Source organism: Culex quinquefasciatus, chromosome 1, assembly GCF_015732765.1.
Source record: "Culex quinquefasciatus strain JHB chromosome 1, VPISU_Cqui_1.0_pri_paternal, whole genome shotgun sequence".
In the NCBI taxonomy this organism is placed as follows: domain Eukaryota; kingdom Metazoa; phylum Arthropoda; class Insecta; order Diptera; family Culicidae; genus Culex; species Culex quinquefasciatus.
Window position 1 is genome coordinate 38529501 of NC_051861.1, and position 15026 is coordinate 38544526.

The window sequence follows — 15026 nt, forward strand, 5'->3', positions numbered from 1 at the left end:
ACATGCAAACATATTTCAAATAATCGCTCCAAACATTTGAAAACTTTGAGTAGTGATCACATAAAAATTGTATTTCAAGTGAATAGTAGATTTTTAAAGTAAATTCAATGCTTATAGATTTATTCATGAGATTAAACCAGTTAGGGACCATCCACATACCACGGGGACACTTTTTTGGGAATCTGTTACCCCCCCCCGCCCCCCTCGTGGACAATTCTCCATACAAAAAAACTTTTTTGTATGGATCGTGGACAATCGTACTACCACCCCCTAAAGTGCCCACGTGGTTTATGGATGGTCCCTTACATGTGTTCTGGATAAATTATTTGCCATGAAAATCATATTTCTTTATTATTTTTTTTTCATTTCAATGTTTTGCCATGAAAGACACATTTACTGCATGATTTTTTTTTTTCATTTTATCTAAATTATCAATTTTATTCCTTATCATGTTCTCTCAAACTGGTAACAGAGACGTATTCAAAAGCAATTCTATCGTTTTGGAACATGGATTCATTTTACTCACTTTCCAAACACTTTGATTTAAAAAATTATACCTAGCTACATCACATCAATACAAAACACTAATCATTATTGTTTTGTTATTTTGAACAAATTGAATGACAGATATTTATTTTTTATATTTTCTTAAAAATGTATGTTTTGCCTTTCTTACTAAAGAAAGGTATAGGTTTTACTTTAAGCCAGGACGTCATTTCCAGCTTCGTAAATATGTCGATTCAGCATGAATTTTAAACCGAAAAATCGCTAAAAAATCACACTGCATCGATTTTCGACGCTCTATCGATTCACCTTGATAGAACTCGTCTATCTCGAACCCTGGAATTTTGAGAAAATAAATTCCGTGGAGGTCGAGTGATGTTCGTATGTGGTAAAATTTTGCAAAATTTTGTGTCGCGCCGTTCTCAGCTCCCATAAATCCGATTTCGATTCTCCTAAATGCAGATGAAAGCTAGTGTGCTGAACCTGGGCGAGTTGCCGCGCAAATTTCGAATTATCCATCTGTTTTCGGATACGGCCAGACTTTTCCAGAAAATACACAGTTTCCAAATGAAAATATGGTCCAATTTTTTCATTTTCATATCTTTTATTAATCTCAAAATTGCATTTTTCGAGCTCTACAACCTCCCAAATTTTCATTCAGATTCATAATATGGTTCTGGAGTTAGAGCCGTTTGATTGACCTACCATAAGAAACAAAATCCCTAAAAAAAGGTAAAAGCCCACCTGGTGACCTTCGCCAACATTTTTCATTTCTGATTTTATTCGAAATTTCTTGCTACATTCATAGTACAGACCATGAGTGAGCATCTGAAACAAATTTTACATCGATCGGCAATCCCGATCAATTTTTAGAACGATTTACTTTTTGCCTTTCTTACTAAAGAAAGGTATAGGTTTTACTTTAAGCCAGGACGTCATTTCCAGCTTCGTAAATATGTCGATTCAGCATGAATTTTAAACCGAAAAATCGCTAAAAAATCACACTGCATCGATTTTAGACGCTTCGTCGCCAAGTCGACAAGTTGTCAAGTTGAGCTTCGAATACTGGCGCTAGAATGCTGGCGCATATGTTTCGGCTCGACTTATACTCGTTCGTAGTAGCTTGTCTACCGATGTTTCCTTCAACATGTAAGATATCGTAGCTTTTCGGTTTCTTTTGCTCTGTCCGTTTTTGCATAACTGTCCAATGTTTATGCAGAAACTTTTTTGACATAGGACATTCATCCGGGTACAATCAATCTGTTTCCCGTGTGCTCCTAAAATCGCCTTTAAGTAGGCTTCAATTGTCGTGTCGTTTTATTTAACAGAGTTCATTGGATTCCAATAGGAGCTTTCTAAGCTTCGAAGCTTTATATCGTTTTCAAAGTTTTCAATGCTCGCGACGCCAATGGCTATCTACCTAAGGTATTGCGATTGAGTGTGTAGTGGTGCGGTTGTAAAAATATCTATCTCTGACTCTCTCACTTTCGTAGACGCTGAATGGCAAGCTTCCCACTGTGCGGTTAACTCGGTTTTGCTTTGCGCCTGCTTTGTTCGGTTTTTGGGCTCGTACCAAAACTAGAAAACCAAAACCGCGGTGTGTGTCGTCACTTGCGCATTGGAAGCTAAGAATTTGTACGATTAAAAATATTCGATAGGTGAAAATTGTTAATAATTAATAATACCTTGCTTTCATCATAAGTTTTTTTGTATCAAGTCGATGTAGTGAATTGAGAGAAGTTATATTCTTTAGTGAGAAAGGCTCTATCTCACCCCTGGTGGGATTAAATCGGGTTTTTTTACAAGCAGCTAATGCAATAATTGAACCTAACACTCATTTTGACCTATAATGTCGCTATTTTATACTATTTTGTTGCAAAATATCAACCAAAATAAGAATCAGAACAATTTTTGATAAATTTAAAAATTTCCCGGGAATTCCCGGGATTTCCCGGGAAATTTGTTGAAAATTTCCCGTTTCCCGGGAATTCTGTAACCCCGGGAAATTGGACGCTCTAGTCTGATGGCCGAGTAAGCTAAGGCGCCAGTCCTTACTGTTGGTGCTGGGTTTGAATCCCGTCGGTTGCAACTTTTTTTTTGTGTTTGCAAAAATTGTACATGCAGTGTGTAATATTAAGTGTTTATTTTGACGAAGGTGATGTGCATGCTTTTGCATGCGATTTTACCATCGGATTTTTTGCTGTGTATACTCAAGGTTTGCATTTGTTTGTAAGACCTAAACAAAACAAATCTAGAATTCCACTGACGGAAATTCTTAAAAATTTCCCGAGACTAATCCAATACTCCTTTTTTCAAGTAAAAATAATTTGTGTCAGGGGGTTTTATTTTGTATCTTGAACTACTGCTATTTTTAAGACACTTTTCTTTTAATAATTTTGCTAAAAGAAAACATTTTTCGGTCATTTTGAGCAGTTTTTAGATAACCGTGAAATTTCGATGTTTTGTAATTGTCATGCCGCGTAATTACGATTTTTTTTTTGCCGTGAAAAAACATAAGCCCTAATAATGCCATAGATTGAATAACGTTAAGATTAAAATTAGGAAGAATCTGCAGAAAAGCTTGAACAAACTTTGTGGCGACTTTGAATTTGATTAGAGTAATGGTCATGATTTGAAATATTTTTTTTTAACATTTGTTTTTCAAAAATTACTATCCATTAATATTTTATCAAGTATTTTTCAGATGGATTGCACTGCCAATAGGTGGGAGCTGTTGTTTTATGCTATTTTTCACAGTGCATTTACAACAGTGTTGCCGAAAAAGGGGATCTATTCGTTACCAACTATTTTGTTTCTCAATTTTTTACCCAAACTTGATAATTATAAGGGCAACAATAAAAGTAAATGAACTTCGAACAGTACTCAAATATTTCCAGCAAAAAAAAAATCGGCCGGGGTCAATATCAATTCCCCTCCCTATCGAGAGACCACGCAATATCGCACACGCTCGGGAAGCTTTCACGTCTGCACCGGCCCAAAATTGCTGCTGAGGCGGTCGATATTTTGTTGATATTGCTGTTGTTGTTGTTGCGTTTTTGGCGGCTGGTACTGTTGTTGTTGTTGTTGTCATTGTGACATAAACAAAAACCGGTCCAACCGCGCGAACGCAGATTTTGCAAAACAAAAAGCAGAACAAAAATTCGCAAATCGTCGCTACTTTTGTTGCTGGGTTTGTGTGAGTGCATTTCCTAACCTCAAACCGGGCAGCCGCCAATGGCGTCGCAGAGTCAGGTGGTTGCAGGTGGCCAGTGTTGCCAGGAGTTAGGTTTGTCGTTTTTGTTTAATTTTAATACCACATTTATCTAAAAGTATAATGAAAATCACCAAATCTGGCAGCACTTCCATCCTGACCTAGTGATAACTGGAGCGGGTGGGGGAGGCGGTTCGTCGCCTATCCCCGGCCAAGTCTCCCAGCTTGTTAGTTTCATCGAAAACGAGTTTTTGTTTTCACTTTCTTTCGCACTGGCCAGGTCCGATTCATTCAAATGGCGCGGCTGTGACTTCCATTTGGCCTCCCATTCATTATGCTGGGTGCGTTTGTCAATGACCGGCTAAACTTGACCCGGTTCCGTTACACACAGCAGCAGCAGCAGCAGCAGGGAGGATTGCGTTTGACGACGTCGGTGTCGTCGGTGCGGACTTGCTGATTAGGTGAGCATTGCTTTTTGTTTTGGTAAATTGAGGGTAGTTGAGTGGGAAGTGATGGAGGGAAGCTATGAGGGAATTATTTTCTCAAAAATTTATGTCACTTTAAAACAATAGATGGGTAATTCTCTACCAACTCACACGAAATCGGGAAAAGTTGCCCTGACCTCTCTTCGATTTGCGTGAAACTTTGTCCTAAGGGGTAACTTTGTCCCTGATCACGAATCCGAGGTCCGTTTTGCCTTCCTCACTGAGGTAAGGCTATAATCCTGCTCTAAAAATGAACTTCGTATAAAAACGTCGTAGACCCACCTTCATGTATACATATCGACTCAGAAACGAAAACTGAACAAATGTCTGTGTGTATGTGTGTGTGTATGTGTGTGTGTATGTATGTATGTGACCAACAAACTAGCTCATGTTTCTCGGCACTGGCTGAACCGATTTGACCCGAACTTGTTGCATTCAACTTGGTTTAGGGTCCCATAGATCGAGTTTTATACAGATTGAAGTTTCGATAAGTAGTTCAAAAGTTATGTATAAAAATGTGTTTTCACATATATTTGGATCTCACTTAACTGTATGTAAACTATGTCCGGGTCTATCATCCGACCCATTGTTGGTTAGGTTATCAAAAGACCTTTCCAACGAGTCCAAAACATTGAAGATCTGGCAACCCTGTCTCGAGATATGGCCACTTAAGTGATATTGATGTACTTTTTTGAAGCCGGATCTCACTTAAATGTATGTAAACTATGTCCGGGTCCATCATCCGACCCATTGTTGGTAAGATTATCAAAAGACCTTTCCAATGAGTCTAAAACATTGAAGATCTGGCAACCCTGTCTCGAGATATGGTCCCTTAAGTGATATGATGTACTTTTTTGAAGCCGGATCTCACTTAAATGTATGTAAACTATGTCCGGCTCCACTACCCGACCCGACGTTGGTTAGGTTATCAAAATACCTTTCTAACGAGTCTAAAACATTGAAAATCTGGCAACCCTGTCTCGAGATATGGCCACTTAAGTGATATTGATGTACTTTTTTGAAGCCGGATCTCACTTAAATGTATGTAAACTATGTCCGGATCCACCATCCGACCCATCATTGGTTAGGTTATCAAAAGACCTTTCCAACGAGTGCAAAACATTGAAGATCTGGCAACCCTGTCTCGAGATATGGCCACTTAAGTGATATTGATGTACTTTTTTGAAGCCGGATCTTACTTAAATGTATGTAAACTATGTCCGGATCCACCATCCGACCCATCGTTGGTTAGGTTATCAAAAGACCTTTCCAACGAGTGCAAAACATTGAAGATCTGGCAACCCTGTCTCGAGATATGGCCACTTAAGTGATATCGATGAAGCCGGATCTAAAAAATAGATGAAACTTGTGTACAGCCATTGTTGTGAGGAAGGCTCCAACCACATAGGTGGATTAAGTTAGTTTTTTGATATCTCGTGACGGAGGGGCGGTACGACCCCTTCCATTTTTGAACATGCGAAAAAAGAGGTGTTTTTCAATAATTTGCAGCCTAAAACGGTGATGAGATAGAAATTTGGAGTCAAAGGGACTTTTATGTAAAATTAGGCGTACTCAGAATTCCGAAAAAACGTATTTTTCATCGAAAAAAAAAAACACTAAAAACGTTTTAAAAATTCTCCCATTTTTCGTTACTCGACTGTAAAAAATTTTGGAACATGTCATTTTATGGGAAATTTAATGTTTTTTTTCGAATCTACATTGACTCAGAGGGTTATTTTTTCATTTAGAACAATTTTTTTCATTTTAAACAGTATTGGTATTATCGCGCTCTCGCGAGAAAATTTTCTCTCTCTCGAGTTCTCGCCGCGAGTCTCGAGCTGCCGAGAGAAACTCACCGATTGCCCGTGCTCTCCTCCGCTCGCGAACGGGCTTTCTCGCGAGCCAGAATTGCCCGTTCGCGAGAAGTTGAACGTGTTAGAAACGAACAAAAAACAACACAGCGATTGAAGTTACACCTCTATACCATCGCCTGGTTCGTATTCATAAGCCTGATAAACAAATTGCTAGCTTGGGATGAACGGCTAGCACGAGGCGCTCGCGAGCGCTCGCGGCGAGAGCGAGAACGCGAACGAAAATGCGAGCGCGAGCGAGAAGAGAAAAGAACCTACAAGTTCTCTCCCTCGTTCGCGAGCGAGAAATGCTTTCCTTCTTCTCGCTCGAATTCCAACAATGATTTTAAAATTTCATGTTTTTTCTAACTTTGCAGGGTTATTTTTTAGAGTGTAACAATGTTCTACAAAGTTGTAGAGCAGATAATTACAAAAATTTTGATATATAGACATAAGGGGTTTGCTTATAAACATCATGAGTTATCGCGATTTTACGAAAAAAAGTTTTGAAAAAGTTACTTTTTGCGTTTCTCTTTGTTTCGTCGCCCGTGTCTGTCGCGGGTGACCATGAACGGCCAGGATCGATGACAACCAACATTTTCAAAACTTTTTTTCGTAAAATCACGATAACTCGTGATGTTTATGAGCAAACCCTTATGTCTATATATCAAAATTTTTGTAATTGTCTGCTCACAACTTTGTAGAACATTGTTACACTCTAAAAAATAACCCTGCAAAGTTAGAAAAAACACGAAATTTTAAAATAAAAATTTTTGTTCTAAATGAAAAAATGACCCTTCTGGGTCAATGAAGATTCGAAAAGCACATTAAATTTCCCATAAAATGACATGTTCCAAAATTTTTTACAGTCGAGTAACGGAAAATGGGAGAATTTTTAAAACGTTTTTAGTGTTTTTTTTCGATGAAAAATACGTTTTTTCGGAATTCTGAGTACGCCATCAAATCGGGCGTCTAATTTTACATAAAAGTCCCTTTGACACCAAATTTCTATCTCATCACCGTGTGTGTGTGTGTCCAACCAACCAAACGGGACCACGCGGTCGCTTCTTACAAATTGAGTTGTTTCCATGTATTTTTAGATCTACATTCTATACATGCAAATAACTCGCATAGGCATCTGGAAGGCGTTAGCTCTGCCGAGCTTCGGTGACCCATTTCTACGCTGGCTAGCCGAGCGCGAGGTACTTCAGCTTTATCGACAAGCCCCGCCCTGAAGAACGTTTGCACCAATCGGATTCAAACTTTATTTAGAACTTCCGAACCCTTGTCAAATGGACAAGGACCCAGCGCGTATATAGTTGATAGTAACAGTATTCCTAATTCCAGTCATAGCTCACCAAGTCGCGATGGCCTAGTGGTTAGCATTTTTGCTTACCAATCCAAAGGACGGGGGATCGAACCCCGACTCGAGCGACTTTGATTTTTCGTACATGTTCAGAGTTTCAAGATTAATATTTCCTATTCTTTCTCGTTGGGAGCAGATGGGAATCGAACCCAGAACCATTCGCTTACAAAGCGAACACCGTAACCAGTCAGCCACGGCTGCTCCTATTTCTATCTCATCACCGTTTCAGGCTGCAAATTATTGAAAAATACCTCTTTTTTCGCATGTTCAAAAATTGAAGGGGTCGTACCGCCCCTCCGTCACGAGATACCAAAAAACGGCCCTCGGATTCGTGATCAGGGACAAAAGTTACCCCTTAGGACAAAGTTTCACGCAAATCGAAGAGGGGTCGGGGCAAGTGCTGTGTGAGTTGACGGAGAATTACCCATATAATTTTCCATACAAATTTGGCAGCTGGCCATACAAAAATGATATATGAAAATTCAAAAATCTGTATCTTCTGAAGGAATTTTTGATCGATTTGGTGTCTTCGGCAAAGTTGTAGGTATGGATATGGACTACACTGAAAAAAAATAATACACGGTAAAAAAAAATTGGTAATTTTTAATTTAACTTTTTGTCACTAAAACTAGATGGGAGCGGCCGTGGCTGACTGGTTACGGTGTTCACTTTGTAAGCGAATGGTCCTGGGTTCGATTCCCATCTGCTCCCAACGAGAAAGTATAGGAAATATAAATCTTGAAACTCTGAACATGAACGAAAAATCAAAGTCACTCGAGTCGGGGTTCGATCCCCCGTCCTTGGATTGGTAAGCATAAATGCTAACCACTAGGCCATCGCGACTTGGTGAGCTATGACTGGAATTAGAAATACTGTTATAATCAACTATATACGCGCTGGGTCCTTGTCCATTTGACAAGGGTTCGGAAGTTCTAAATAACGTTTGAATCCGATTGGTGCAAACGTTCTTCAGGGCGGGGCTTGTCGATAAAGCTGAAGTACCTCGCGCTCGGCTAGCCAGCGTAGAAATGGGTCACCGAAGCTCGGCAGAGCTAACACCTTCCAAATGCCTATGCGAGTTATTTGCATGTATAGAATGTAGATCTAAAAATACATGGAAACAACTCAATTTGTCAAAAGCGACCGCGTGGTCCCGTTTGGTTGGTTGCACACACACACACACACACACACAACTTTTTGTCACTAAAACTTGATATGCAAAAAACACTATTTTTATTTATTATTTTTTTTCAATTTTTGATATGTTTTGGAGGACATTAAATGCCAACTTTTCAGAAATTTCCAGGTTGTGCAAAAAAACTTTGACCGAGTTATGAATTTTTGAATCAATACTAATTTTTTCAAAAATCGAAAAATTGGTCGCAAAAATTTTTCAACTTCATTTTTCGATGTAAAATCAAATTTGCAATCAAAAAGTACTTCAGTGAAATTTTTATAAAGTGCACCGTTTTCAAGTTAAATCCATTTTTAGGTGACTTTTTTGGAAATAGTCGCAGTTTTTCATTTTTTTTAAATAGTGCACAAGTTTGCCCACCTTTAAAAAAAAGTACTTTTTGATTGCAAATTTGATTTTACATTGAAAAATTAAGTTAAAATTTTTTTGCGAGCAATTTTTCGATTTTTTGAAAAAATCAGTATTGATTCAAAAATTCATAACTCGGTCAAAGTTTTTTTGCACAACCTGGAAATTTCTGAAAAGTTGGCATTTGATGTCCTCTAAAACATATAAAAAAAAAATTTAAAATAGTGTTTTTTTGCAAATCAACTTTTAGTGACAAAAAGTTGAATAAAAAATCACCAAATTTTTTTTTACCGTGTATCATTTTTTTCCAGTGTAGTCCATATCCATACCTACAACTTTGCCGAAGACACCAAATCGATCAAAAAATTCCTTCAAAAGATACAGATTTTTGAATTTTCATACATAATTTTTGTATGAACAGCTGCCAAATTTGTATGGAAAATTATATTAACAAACTTATGATGCAAAATGGCTTCTTTGGGCATACCAAAGGCACCAAAAAAGTTTCAGTCGGATTAAAAAATACAAAAAAAAATCGAACGACCGAAATCTGAGAGAACTGCTCCATGGCTAAAACAGCTGTCCCTATTAGCCCAATGCATCCTTATATATAATCCCAAGTCATAATATACGTGAATTTATGGTTCACTACATTGAAAAACTGCAGTAAATTGATACTAGCATATTTTTTTCATTTATTTGGCATAATAGCCATTTCGTTTTTTGAATCCGCAGAAGCTTACACATTTTTTTTTTTGAAAAATTCAAGTTTTAGGGTATTATTTTTGCCTTTTTTATCTTTATTCCATGAAGTTTGATACGTCGGAAGATAGGGTTTCTTTCATATTCCGGAAGTGTCCCCAAGGGGCCACCGGTTACCGATTCCAGATTGGCCAGGATGGCTCGGCGAACAACGCCATTACCAAAGGTGGACATATTTTTCAATTTCATGCAGTTTGATTTGCAACATGATGGGATTTCACCAAAAAAGTCAAGTTGGCCGTTCATCGGGTACCCGATAACCGGTTCCAGGTTACCCGAAAGTGGCCACTAATACTCCAGAGTGGTTGTGGCAATCGTGTATTGGGTTTTAGTAAGTTTTATAGATCAATTTCAACTATCATGAGAGTATTGGTATCACATATATGTGAAAAACAGTAAAACATGAACTTTTCGGATGTTCCGGATTTCCGGAACCGGTAGGTCACCTGGCCCTGATATTAATATTTGTGGTCAAAGTACAGGTAAAAACCTGTCGAATGCGAATGTTAAGTTTGGCGATCTGGCAAGTTAGAAAAAATTGATATTATTCAAAAGAAAATACGAGAAAATTCCTGGATGCCTCAAACAACTATTTTCTTAAAACAAGTAGCTTTAAACTTATTTGCTAACCTGATAGAAGCCAATCCATTGATAAGTCAAAGTTTGACGTTAAATCACCATTACCTACATTGCTGCATTTAGCTCTGATCTCTGGAACCTTAACAAAACCAGCTCCAACACGTAACTAAAATGCAAATAAAATCTAAAACATTGCGCCTTCTTCACCTAAGGGGTTCCACACTCGATTGGCAAACAAACGCGCCACCGCAGATCGATCCCATCGTCGCTCCGGAGTCTATGAAATTGAAATAACGACTATTTGCGCATCGTCGTCGTAGCCTGCGCGTTGCATAACCAAAAAAACGACGATCTTCGCGAGGGCCAAGTGTCACACCAGCACCAGTCTGTAATAGCCGGGAACCGGTTTGGCACCACTTCCTGCAGTTGAGGAAAGGTGTGTCTTTTTGAATGACAAAAAATTGCTAAATTAGCAAAAATATTGGAGAATTTAACAATTTGGTTGAAATTAACTTAAATTTCCTTTTTTGGTTTCCACGAGGCGAGAACAAGTTTAGGTAACTTAGCAAAAATATTAGCTAATTCGGCTAATTTTCTGTCACTTCTAGATTTCTGACTAAAACATAATCTGAAAAAAAAAAAATATTACCTGGTGCGAACTTCATGCCCATCCAGACCGAGAAGGGCATGCAGCCGTGGTGGATGACGTGCAGGGTGGACACGTGCTGGTACTTCTTCCGCAGGATGAAGAACAACGTGTCGAAGAACTCGGTGAACTTGGAGATGTAGTACCACCAGCACGTTCGCGCCATCTTAGGAAGGGATTTTTGGAAACGAAAGAAAGAAATTAATACAAAACTAACACCTGGAGAATGTTGGAACTTACCCGTAAGGCAAGGGGATTGTTGGAGTAGTCTACCGGTTGACACCTAAAGCTATAGTGGCCCCACCATCCACTTTGTAAATACTGCGAAAGAAAGAAGAAGACAATTATTAGAGTTAGTTTCTTTCAATTTGACAATAAATTTAAAATAAAATTCAACAAGACTAAACGTGGTTTGTTTTTTTTCTCAAAATATTTACAGCTTTATCCACTTTTCATGAAATTTTGACAAAAACTGCAGATCGCCCACTTTTCCACGTTTACTTACAACAGAAACCTAGGGTCTTCTTGCATGTCAAGGAGGTGAGTTTGTACGAAAAACTTATAAAAAAATGAAAAGGTCGGTTGATTGTTGGTGTTGCTGGTCTGTGGGTGAAAGCGTTTGCAAAAGGATTAGGAATTCTGATTGGATTGGTATTTGAAAAATGGGCTGTACATGAGTTTGTGTTATTTTTTGTTACTTTATTTTTAATGATTCTCACACTAGGACGTTGGACCGTTGTTCTCCCTCTTATAACACTCCAGGCACAATATAAGGGTAAAGTGCCCTGTAGTTGGAAAGTAGGACACAGTGTCATGATGTTGGGCATAAGCAATGAATCTCACCAACCATGTTGGTATTTTTCAATCTAATACTTGTATTTTTGTATTTTTGTATTTTTATATTTTTGTATTTTTGTATTTTTGTATTTTTGTATTTTTGTATTTCTGTATTTTTGTATTTTTGTATTTTTGTATTTTCGTATTTTTGTATTTTTGTATTTTTGTATTTTTGTATTTTTGTATTTTTGTATTTTTGTATTTTTGTATTTTTGTATTTTTGTATTTTTGTATTTTTGTATTTTTGTATTTTTGTATTTTTGTATTTTTGTATTTTGTATTTATTTTGTATTTTTGTATTTTTGTATTTTTGTATTTTTGTATTTTTGTATTTTTGTATTTTTGTATTTTTGTATTTTTGTATTTTTGTATTTTTGTATTTTTGTATTTTTGTATTTTGTATTTTTGTATTTTTGTATTTTTGTATTTTTGTATTTTTGTATTTTTGTATTTTTGTATTTTGTATTTTTGTATTTTGTATTTTTGTATTTTTGTATTTTTGTATTTTTGTATTTTGTATTTTTGTATTTTGTATTTTTTTTGTATTTTTGTATTTTTGTATTTTGTATTTTTGTATTTTTGTATTTTTGTATTTTTGTATTTTTGTATTTTTGTATTTTTGTATTTTTGTATTTTGTATTTTTGTATTTTTGTATTTTTGTATTTTTGTATTTTTGTATTTTTGTATTTTTGTATTTTTGTATTTTTGTATTTTGTATTTTTGTATTTTTGTATTTTTGTATTTTTGTATTTTTGTATTTTTGTATTTTTGTATTTTTGTATTTTTGTATTTTTGTATTTTTGTATTTTTATTTTTGTATTTTTGTATTTTTGTATTTTTGTATTTTTGTATTTTTGTATTTTTGTATTTTTGTATTTTTGTATTTTTGTATTTTTGTATTTTGTATTTTGTATTTTGTATTTTTGTATTTTTGTATTTTTGTATTTTTGTATTTTTGTATTTTTGTATTTTTGTATTTTTGTATTTTTGTATTTTTGTATTTTTGTATTTTTGTATTTTTATTTTTGTATTTTGTATTTTTGTATTTTGTATTTTTGTATTTTTGTATTTTTGTATTTTTGTATTTTGTATTTTTGTATTTTTGTATTTTTGTATTTTTGAATTTTTGTATTTTGAATTTTGAATTTTGTATTTTTGTATTTTTGAATTTTGAATTTTGTATTTTGTATTTTTGTATTTTTGTATTTTTGTATTTTTGTATTTTTGTATTTTTGTATTTTTGTATTTTGTATTTTTGTATTTTTGTATTTTTGTATTTTTGTATTTTGTATTTTTGTATTTTGTATTTTTGTATTTTTGTATTTTTGTATTTTTGTATTTTTGTATTTTTGTATTTTTGTATTTTTGTATTTTTGTATTTTTGTATTTTTGTATTTTTGTATTTTTGTATTTTTGTATTTTTGTATTTCTGTATTTTTGTATTTTTGTATTTTTGTATTTTCGTATTTTTGTATTTTTGTATTTATTTTGTTTTTTTTCCTCAAATATTTCGATTTGGTTAGTATCCAATCGAATTAACCTATTTTTAGAATTTTTAGCCAGCTTTAAGTAATTTTTGCGAGAAACAAAACCTAAAAGTACAACACCCTGGCACTTCGACCCAATGTCCAAAAGAAAAATATTTTTCTATAAAATTAAAAACGTCCTAAGTTAGCGTTTACAAAATTGTTTTCCAACACTTTGCGTGTACATTTTTAACATCACAATTCAGTTGTGACACTGTTGCCGTTAGTTGCATCGCTAGCCGCAGTTACTAGCAGTAGTAGTGACTTATCTCAGGTGCTGATCTGCCAATTTATCCACACCAGATAATTGGCGCAAATTGGCCGTTAAAGCTTGCACAAAACCAAGCGGCGTTGTTACCAACAAATATGGCGGAGGTGAGATTTTATCTTTAGTTGGTACCGTCGTGAAGCAAGTGCGCAACAAGTAGTGTTGTTGTTGTTGTTGTTGTTGTTGTCAAGGGCACCTTGTGAAACATTTCAAATTTGATGTGTTGGCACGTGCAAAGAAAATTGAGTGAAAATCACCCCAAATCTGACATTTATCTCGATTACACAATTCTGAGTGTCTGAGTAGGTTCAATTTTGACGAACGAGTCTCTCCCAACACTCGAAATCAGAAGTACCCCCCAAAGAGGTTCTATCAACCCTTTATCTGTCATCACAAGGCAAACAAACCCTTTTTGAGGGTTACTTCCAGCCTTTTTATTAAGTCGTTACGCTTTTGCAAAGGTTTACTACCGGTAAACTTGAAAAAAGGGTGGAAGTAACCCTCAAAAGGGGTTTGTTTTCCTTGTGATGACAGATTAAGGGTAGTTAGAACCCTTTTACGGGGTATTTCTGATTTTGAGTAAAAGTTGTCGTCTTATCAATCTGTCTGATTTTTTACTGTAAAAGTTTAAAAAATTTCAATGCAATTTAAAGATCGTTCCGCTAAAAAAACACGATCATCCGATCAAAATTGCACCCCGTTTAGCGCCCTCATTAAACAGTTCCAACCACAAGCGATTTGCTCGACACTAATGACACCAATATGTTCACAGGTTGACAAATGGCCACAAAGTAGGCGGAGGCGGCGACGTGCGATCGCCTATAACCTAACCTCACTTTCGACAAAACGATCACCGCCGGTCGTTCAATCGTCGCGTGTCAGTTGCAAACAAAACAAAACAGCGGAAAAAAGGCATGGAGAAAGAGTCACAACAATAGCAAAAACTCAGTGAAGCTGTCACGCAATTTGTCGTGGTAGGCGGCGACGGAGGGCGGCCAGGTTGAAGCCGTTTAATTTGATTGGCTCGTTACAAAGAGCTGCTTGGTTAGCGAAGGGGCAATCGATTAGGGAGTTTGCAAATAGTGGCGATTTACAAGCCGTCGCTGTCGTGCTATCTTGTCGCACGTGCATTTTAGGCCAAATTGAGTTAAGAGGGGAATTTTGAACGAACGCCCGAAAATCGATTTCAATCCTGAGATACTCAATAAATCCCGAAAAAAAATCGTGCATTTTTGTCACCCTTCATATGAAAGATTTCTAAAGTTAAGTTTCAATGTTGTCGTGCTATCTTGACAAATCATAAAAAATCATGCAAGTGCGACAAATGGCTAAATTGATTTTAGGTCAGAACGCGTTTGACACACGTCCCGTCTACCGGAAACGTTTGTAATTATAACTCGGGACCTTGGCAACCAAATTCAACCGAACTTCGGCACAATGCACATAAT

At 36.2% G+C, this 15026-nt stretch overlaps 1 protein-coding gene across 6 annotated transcripts in view; it reads right to left on the bottom strand.

Annotated features, from left to right (window-relative positions):
- Positions 1-15026, bottom strand: part of LOC6053204 (elongation of very long chain fatty acids protein) — a 106624-nt gene that overhangs the window by 27268 nt on the left and 64330 nt on the right. For all 6 annotated transcript variants that reach the window (XM_038254184.1, XM_038254176.1, XM_038254210.1 and 3 more), the window contains 2 exons: positions 11187-11267; positions 10950-11112 (listed from right to left, as the gene is read on the bottom strand). In XM_038254184.1, the coding sequence (XP_038110112.1) occupies positions 10950-11112; positions 11187-11267 (244 nt within the window). The remainder of the gene's footprint in view (positions 1-10949; positions 11113-11186; positions 11268-15026) is intronic.